Source organism: Entelurus aequoreus, linkage group LG16 (genome assembly GCF_033978785.1).
Source record: "Entelurus aequoreus isolate RoL-2023_Sb linkage group LG16, RoL_Eaeq_v1.1, whole genome shotgun sequence".
NCBI lineage: Eukaryota > Metazoa > Chordata > Actinopteri > Syngnathiformes > Syngnathidae > Entelurus > Entelurus aequoreus.
The window spans coordinates 35,807,063-35,815,839 of NC_084746.1; the positions used below are offsets into that span (position 1 = coordinate 35,807,063).

Consider the following 8,777-nt stretch of genomic DNA (forward strand, 5'->3'; position numbering starts at 1 on the left):
CGCTATGTTTTCTTCACTTATTAGATGAAAAGTGCTCATTTTGATCAGTTCTCTGTCTGGTACACCATTTTCCAGCAAAGGGCACTAAAAGAGCCCTTGACAAACAACTAAAACATGTATTGTTCATTAATTAGGAGACTCCAGCAGAGTGTACACAAGTTAAAGTCAAATGCGATCTAAAAATGAATGCAGATACTTTCCACATTTAATTCAAATTCAAAGAAGATTCACCACTTGATTTTAGTGAATAATACAACTACCTTTTTATATCCACTAACGTTCTGCTTCAGTCAGCTCAGTGCAAAATAAAATGCATCGAAGGGACCCTTTAAATACCCCAATTTGAAATAATATGCCAAAGTCTTTGTTCTGAGAGAAATATAACCTTAGAGGAAACTCTAATTGAAAACATTTGTATGCACGTACAACACTCAAAACCTTTAGCATTTCTGTATATGGGATTAAGCAAATAAACAAAGCACTAATATGTTTCAGTTTAAAAGACTGTTCAAACGACAAGTGATCACAAAGTACACAGAACAGTAATTATGAACATCTTGAACCCTTTTTTTTTTTTTTAGATAAAGATTATGTATTTAATATTAGTATTTGTTTACTTTCTATATTATTTATTTATTTACTATTCTGTTACAGAGAACAAGGAAATGGGATAAAATTGCTATGGAATGAAAAGGGGTGGGTTTAAATAAACTCCGCTTCTTCCTACTCCTATTCGGACGTCCTCTAATGAAACAACTGGAAATATGTGATGCACTACATTGTATCCTATGGATGTTCCACATAAACTGAAACTAAACTCTATTACCCAATCTCCACAGAAACTGAAACAATGACATTGAGTTTGAGTTTATTTGGAACATGCATGCATACAACATGATAAATCACAATTTCCAGATTCTGTATTCAACGTGTTCAAAAAGGAGTAGGAAGCAGAGCTTATTTAATCCAACTCCTTTTCCTTTACATAGCAGTAGCTAAAACTTTTGTTCACTTCCTGTTCTCAATTTATTCACAATATACTCCATACGTAATAACAATAAAAATAAATAATAATTGTTGAAGTAAGTTATATTTCATATGGTAAGATGAGTAAAAGTTATTTTGAAAATGAATGGATGGATGAAATAAATTCAGAATGTTTATCATGGTTCTTCTTCTTTGTACTTTGTAAACACTAAGTTTGAAGAGTTTCTTGAAGTGGATCATATGAGTACATGGTTTTATTTTATTTGGGCGGTATAGCTCGGTTGGTAGAGCGGCCGTGCCAGCAACTTGAGGGTTGCAGGTTCGATCCCCGCTTCCGCCATCCTAGTCACTGCCGTTGTGTCCTTGGGCAAGACACTTTACCCACCTGCTCCCAGTGCCACCCACACTGGTTTAAATGTAACTTAGATATTGGGTTTCACAATGTAAAGCGCTTTGAGTCACTTGAGAAAAAGCGCTATATAAACGTAATTCACTTCACTTAATCCATTCCATCATTTAATTCCACATACTGATATACTGAAGGTCTTAAGTGTTGTATGTGCGTACAAATGTTTTAAATTACATTTGTATCTAAGATTTTATTTCTAGTCTTTTGTAGAGAAGAATTGTTGTATATTCTTGGGTAGCAGATTATAGTTTGCTTTGTGTATGATTTTAGCTGTTTGCAAATTCACTATGCCGTGGAATTTCAGTATTTTTGACTCAATGAATAAAGGTTTTGTATGTTTTCTTTATCCAACATTATGTATTATTCTTTTTTGTAACACCGTTAATTAATTAAGTGTACTTTTGTAGATATTTTCCCATATTTCTACACAATAACTCAGATATGGTAACACTAGCGAGCAGTAGACAATATGGAGTGATTTTTTGGTCTAGAACATGTTTAGCTTTATTCATTATTGACTTGTTTCTTGCTACTTTATTTTGTATATTTTTTACATGAGATTTCCAGTTCAATTGATCATCAATCATTATACCTAGAAATGTGGTCTCATTTACTCTTTCAATTTCTATTCTGTCAATTTGTATTTGTGTTTGACTTTCTCTTCTACCGTTACCAAATAGCATTATTTTAGTTTCACTGAGATTCAGAGATAGTCTGTTTTTGTCAAACCATCTTTTTAATTTGTGAATGTATTCTGTTATTATTTGTATTAACCTGTATTGTCTCCTAATTTAATGTTGCAAAAACCTCAAGATAAACAAGATGTTATTTTCCCACTCAGATCTCATTTGTCTTATAGTTTATATGCCCTTTTAACTTGAACACCATGTGATTGCTGCGTTGCCATGAATAAAGGGCTCGTTCGTAGTCTACCAGGTCAAACTCCTTGTGTGCTAGAGCATACTTGGCCAAAAATCAGATCTTCCCTCCAGTTGAGCGGCTGCAGTCATGAGTCTGCATTCCATGCAATAGCAAACGGCCATTTTGAAGTTGAAAAGTGACGTCATGTGTTGTGCTACACAAAGAGCGGGGAGCTATTCTCCACGGCCTACAAACGGAAGTATTATAACAGAGAACGTAATACTCGGAGCAGATTCATGAAAACACACATTATTAAACGAACAAAGCAGCGTTTAAAGCGAGATAATTTGGGTGAAATTAGTTTTGCATTTTGGCACAAGCGCTACCTACTATTTACGGTGTGGCGCTAACTATAGTGCTGTGCGATTAAAAAATGTGAACAAGCGATACATTTGAGTTTTTATTGCCTTATTTGTTCTTTAGCGTTGCTATGTAGCACCGTGAGTATGTTTTATTTAGCCTTTTGTTTTGTAAACCTTTATTTACAATATGCAACAAGCAAATAAATAATAATCAAAACAAGTACAGAAATAGTACAGTACAAAACAGCACCAGGTGGTTGTAAACTCAATAAAGTAACTAAAATAGAATGCTAAATTTATATATGTAACAAAATGTAAAGCCATAGGCTCACACAAGTTCCGTAAATAGTCCAAATTTGGAGCACACATCTTTTTGGTTGTTGGAGGTAGAACGCGTTTTAAAGTAGAGTTCTAGTCCTTTTATAAAGGCACAAAAAACAGGTCGGGTATTGAGAAACTTACATTTCTGAATATCAAACTTAGCCAATAGTATAAATGAGGTTTCAAAGGTAAAATCCCTTTTCAAATTTTTTTTCATACTGTGTACATCCAAATAGCACATCTTTAAAACAAAGCACACATTTGGTTCTGAATATTGTCCAGGATGAAACGACAGATGCCTGTTTTATTTAGCCTTCACAGATTAAACGAATAAAGCGTCATGACGACCGTAAAGTAAGCACTGTCGTAAAGCTAGGTAGTAGCCAATCAGGATCACTGAATGAGATCACGTGACCCCCAGCCAGCCCAGTAAAAAGCTTGCGCCATTGCTCGTCGATCTCATTCCTCAGCTGCTCCTCTCACAAGTCGTGCGCTTCCCACTATTGAAAAGGTAATTGTGGTTTTGTTCATTATTTATATACATTTTCTTGTTCTTTATAAGGTTTTAATATGTCTACATTTAAACTAGTGTGTTTTTACTGAAATGTTCGAACACGTTTTTTATGTGCTTTGTTTCGGGGCCTGTTATGTTTGAGCCGTTAGTGTTGTTAAATCAACTTTTTTCCATTTGTTCCTAAACATTTTTTTGCATGAAAATTAAATGCATACGAATTCACTTTTAAGTGTAGGGTTAAATTGGTTGTGTAGGGTTAAATTGGTTGTATTTCGCTGGGCTATTGCAAATGGTGTATTCCTGTGGAACAAAGCGGCGCACTTAAAATGGCGCCGGAAAGAAGGAAGCCATTGCTAGTTAGCATCGAGCTAACTAGCAGACCACGTTTGCGGCCTCGAGGCCTTTGTTAATGGAAGCCTTTTTACAATCTTCAAAGCACGATTAAACGTATTGTCAGCGACATTTCGCAACACCACGACATATTATGACGTGAATACATCAAATTGAGGGGGCATTTTGCTTTTTTACCTCGTGACCTACTCCCCCCCCCCCCTGCCGTTTCCCGCAGTACGCCGTGACGCATTTTTTTTTTTTTCAAAGTGTCGACGTTTTTCCGAAAAATTCTACATGTTTCCTTTTTAACAGATGACGGACGAGGGAAAATTGTTTGTTGGAGGCTTGAACTTCACTACGACGGAGGATTCGTTGGCCGGGGCCTTCGGCAAATACGGAGCCATTGAAAAAGGTACGCTCGCTAGCAATTAACGGCGTATTTTCTTAAGGATCGAATTACTTCTAGTCGACTAATCTTAATTTAAACATGTATTGTGTTTCTATTGTTTCCCCCACGACGAAAATCTTAAATATTATTTAACTTAAAATGAGTAAAGAATTGTAAATTTTATTCAGATTTGAATAATTATCCTTAGAAGTTCTAATTTAGGCAAAATTATGTTGTCAGACAGCTAATTTCAGCAGTTACTATATTTTCGCTAAATCTAGTCTTTATTCTGTAAATTTTTCCTGAAGTCTAATCTTTTAGCATTATTTTTCTATTGTATATAAATCTAGAAATTGTGGAAAATAAATTTTTAAATAAGACTTGTTTCCCCCACAATGACTATTTTAAGATTATTTAACATAAAATTATTAAAGAATTGCAAGTTTTTTTCTGAATTGAATAATTTGTCATGGAAGTCCTGTTAGTTCCTACATATACAAATCTTAATTTAGGCAAAATTGTCATGCAGCTAGTATATTTTTTGCTAAATCTAGTCTTTATTTTATATATCTTTCCTAGAATCTATAGTCTATAACAGAAATGCTCAATCTTTCCCTTTTTTGGGGATTTTTAACAGTGGATGTGATCAGAGACAAGGAGACTGGAAGGTCTCGCGGTTTCGGCTTTGTGAAATACGAAAATGTGGAAGATGCCAAGGATGCCTTGGAGGCCATGAATGGCAAGGTAATAGATATAATGGGTTATGTAAATTAATGAGCGTTAATGGAGGGGTTTTCACCGATGGAACTACCTCTGGAACTACCTCTGCAGACTATCGATGGCCGAAACATTCGCGTGGATGAAGCCGGAAAGGGAGGAGGAGGACGTTCCAATAGAGGGTTCAACTCCGGTGGACAACGAGGTGTGGGAGGAAGATTTGGCAGTACCAGGGGCAGAGGTGGGGGAGGTTACTCCAGAGGCAGATCACTTGTGATCTGCCAAATGGTTCCTTCCTATCGGCCCATTTTCAAAACAATATTATTAATGCGGCGACCGTTTGTCTTTGTAGGTAGCAACTACAACGGGGACCGAGGATACGACAGGAGCTACGATAGAGGCTTTGGCGGCGGCGGAGATAGGAGCTTTGGCGGGAGCGGCGGAGGAGGCGGATACAGAAGCGGAGGCTATTCCAACAACAGCTGCAGAGATAACAGGTATATTATGACATGTGAGATACTTGCAGACTGATTTTTGCACTGGTATATTATGCAAATGCATTTAATTTACTAAAAGTTCATCTGCAGTAAAAAATTCCGCACAAGCAGTATCTTGCAAGTGCGAGCGACATATTTTTCCTGAAATGTGTGGCGCTTAATTGTAAATAACTTTTTATTTTTGTTTTTCAGAGGTCAAGGTGGCTATGGCGACCGCAGCTCATACCGCGACACATACGACAGCTATTGTAAGTATATTTTTGAATTGATGCTGTGTAGACTTATGTTGGGGCCGACATCAACCACGTCAACATCAGTGCAATTTCAATACACGTTTTACTGCGTAATCCTTGTTGCCGCCCCAACATATCTTTGTTACACCTCTTTGCTCCTTGAAGCGCCTTTGAGTGGGTTACCAAATTATCGCCATTCAGTCCTTCATTGGGGGAGGGGGGAGTACCAAGGCCGACCCACAATTCGACAAGACAAGTTGCTCGCTCGCAGTGCTATTGCGCAGTCAGCTGACAAGAGTCCCTTTTTGGTGCCAATGGTGTGGGAGGGTCTGAGTGGGATGTTGTGAAAACTCCAGTGTTTGGAACTTTCAGTGTCTTTACCTGTGTGCCCACTTCTTATCCTCAGCTGGAAACGAGTAAACATCTCCCTGATTCAAGATCATCACTTGGCTGGCTGTTTTTCAAAGATGCGCTCCTCAAGGAAAAAAACGTCCACGTGTTATTGCTGACCCTTAGTTTTGTAGTTCTGTTGTTGTAGCTCAAGCATCTTTAAAAGAATGTAGCCATGAGTTTTGGTCATTCCTTTTTTTTTCTAAACAAACCCAAGAGATCCATGTTTAAACGGGAATATTAATGATTAAGCTTCTTTCCCTGCCTGGGAGGTCACATGATTCCTCCTAACTGAAGTACATAATTAGTGTCACCAGGTCAAAGCCCTATTTGGGGATCACTACACCTTCCCCGTGGCTTTTCTTTGCACTGCCACAAATGCGGTGAGCCTTTTTGTCCAGAACATGTTACCTGGTCCTTAGTCTTTTTTTTATATTAAAACTTGATGGGGCCCGTTTGTCTTAAGTTTGCCCTCTTGATCACTGACCGACCTCCTGCCAGGTTTTAACTTTGAGGAAAGATCCATTTGCTCTTACAGACTTAAGGGGATTTTATGCCCTTTCACAATTAAAACGGTGTTAAATTTTCCCAAAAGCGTGACTTCCTTTCAGACTTGTGAATTACAAACCCGAAGTGGCCGGCTGTCCATGAGGTTGCAAACAGTCAGGCCAACGTATCTTCTGTGCTCTGCTTAACATCTACATTTTTTTAAATGTGCTGTATAAATGGACAAGTCTTGTCAAGTGATCCAAACAAAATGTAACTTAGTTTCCAAAAAGTAAAATCTCGATCGGGAACAGACTTGTACTACTTATGTTCTTTGTATGGTCTTTTTTTCTTTGTCAGTTCGGCTTCATGGAGCCCATTAAACAGATTGTGGAAAATATTCTTTGATTCTTGCCTCTCAAAAGTGTCGCATGGGGAAAATTGATCACAAATTTGATGTGCACATTGAAGTACTAATTGGCTGTGATCAAATTTAACTTGAAACCAAAATGCACCAAATTTGACCCTTCAAAATGAGCTCTATGATTGTAGCGCATTGCGCCGACTGACTCTGTTGTAGTTGTGCCACGGCGCCAGGAACGTATAGCTGGTGTTTGGTCCTGTTAATGCCTCATTGCATTCAAAGTTCAGCTACTTGCCAATCCGACAAGTCCTCCAAGTGCTCCACTGAGATGAAAGCTGCTCTTGCCTAGGTCATTTGTGGAGAGAGTAGGCCAATCAATGCACGTGAGGTAAAAATCTCTTTTGCTTTGCTCACATCCTTCAAAGTTGTCATTTGTTTCCATGAATGCCCAGATCCAAGTTGAGTCGCTCTTTCTAGTCCTTGCCTCACCAGTCGTCCACAAACATGACAATTTTCTGATTTAATACCTGAGGAAATGTTTTGAAACCCCTGGAATGTAGTGCTCATCAGTTCACTTTGAAAACCACCAAAAAAAGCTCTGTCCTCTTGAGTCATGGAATATTCTGACCTGTCCACTTCAGTTCACCGCAGTAGTTAACGCCCCACTGTGTACCTCTAAATTGTACTTTCTTTACACTTAAGTGGTGAGTTTCAGACCCATGAATAGTGCTGCATGCTCTGACTTGTTTTGACACAAATGTTTTAATTGTGCACACTTAACACACTACTTTTTCTTTAGGGTGAGCTCTGATGCTTGGTCATGGATCCTGTCACAGCTAAAAGGGGTTTCCCACCCAAGTGGCATCTGTTGGGACACCAACCATCAGGTAGGTTTCCTGTATGACCTCTGGCTCATTGCTTTGGTCATGTGTCATCTTAAAATAATACAGTGTAGCATTGGTCCCACACCAAAAAAATCAATAGGGATGCACAGGGGTTATGCTTTATTGTACACTTATTTTAAGCCTGCACAGTGTTTCTGGCCATTTGACACCCACTGTGCAAAATACTAAAGCTATTGCAATACTTTTTCGGCTTATGAATATTCTGAGGCTTTTAATTTTGCAAGCTTTAGTGAGTTTTTACGAACCTCCAATACTTTGGATAACTGTCAGTAAACATTGTTATATCCGACCAAAACTGCCGGTCTTAACTTTCTAGCATTGACTTATTTTTGATGTCAAAATGCTTCACGTCAACTACACGCACATTTATGTGTATGAGTTCAATGATTAGCCACTTTTCAACCCTTTCTTCCTTTATGGCTAAGTGGTGTTGGATGACCAACAGCTAATTGGGATATTTGACACTCGGTCAAACCTTCTTCACGCCAAGTGGGTAGGCCCAGAATCCCATTTTTTGCTGGCAATTCAAGCTATTATCGTGACATGGTTTACTGAAGATGCCACAAGTGTCAAATATCCCAATTAGCTGTTGGTCATCCAGTTCTACACAGTAGCTCAGTTACAAAGGCACAAAGAGGTGATAAAAGGTAAAGTACCATAGTAATACAATATATGAAAAATATTACAGTATATATGATAGCTGCTGCAAAAGGCAGCATAAATTAAGAGTAGATCCAGCAGAAAAATACATTCTATACAGGAGTTGGAGTTCAGACTTGACTAGTTAAAGCCAGAAATGTATTTTGCAATATGACTAGCTTTTTTATATTACACCTAATCTCTTTCTATTTGTTGTTCAGGCCCAGCATGCGGCAGCCAACTGCTACGCGGAAACTTGCCTGTCAAAGTTGTGGCTTGTTTCATTTGAAAGCAGAACTGCAAGATGGACGTACCTGAGTGAAGATGCTGGTGTACTGCAGTTATGAAAATAAAGTTCAAGATTGATTGAT

General features: G+C 38.1%; 1 protein-coding gene across 4 annotated transcripts; it reads left to right on the forward strand.

The window, feature by feature from the left end:
• Nucleotides 1-3,285: 3,285 nt before the first annotated feature.
• cirbpa (cold inducible RNA binding protein a) lies at nt 3,286-8,777 on the forward strand. Of its 4 annotated transcripts, none has more exons than XR_009821366.1 (7): nt 3,286-3,451; nt 4,100-4,199; nt 4,813-4,919; nt 5,007-5,389; nt 5,582-5,637; nt 7,662-7,749; nt 8,628-8,777. XR_009821366.1 is itself a non-coding variant. In XM_062022725.1 (7 exons), the coding sequence occupies exons 2-7, from the start codon at nt 4,100-4,102 to the stop codon at nt 6,040-6,042; spliced, it is 549 nt and encodes a 182-aa protein (XP_061878709.1). In that variant the 5' UTR covers nt 3,288-3,451; the 3' UTR covers nt 6,043-6,898. The 4 variants fall into 4 exon arrangements, 3 of the variants coding, with proteins under 3 accessions (XP_061878708.1, XP_061878709.1, XP_061878710.1); XM_062022725.1 differs by lacking the exons at nt 7,662-7,749; nt 8,628-8,777 and adding an exon at nt 6,029-6,898 and having other exon boundaries at nt 3,288-3,451; nt 5,007-5,133; nt 5,245-5,389; XM_062022726.1 differs by lacking the exons at nt 7,662-7,749; nt 8,628-8,777 and adding an exon at nt 6,029-6,898 and having other exon boundaries at nt 3,289-3,451; nt 5,007-5,097; nt 5,245-5,389.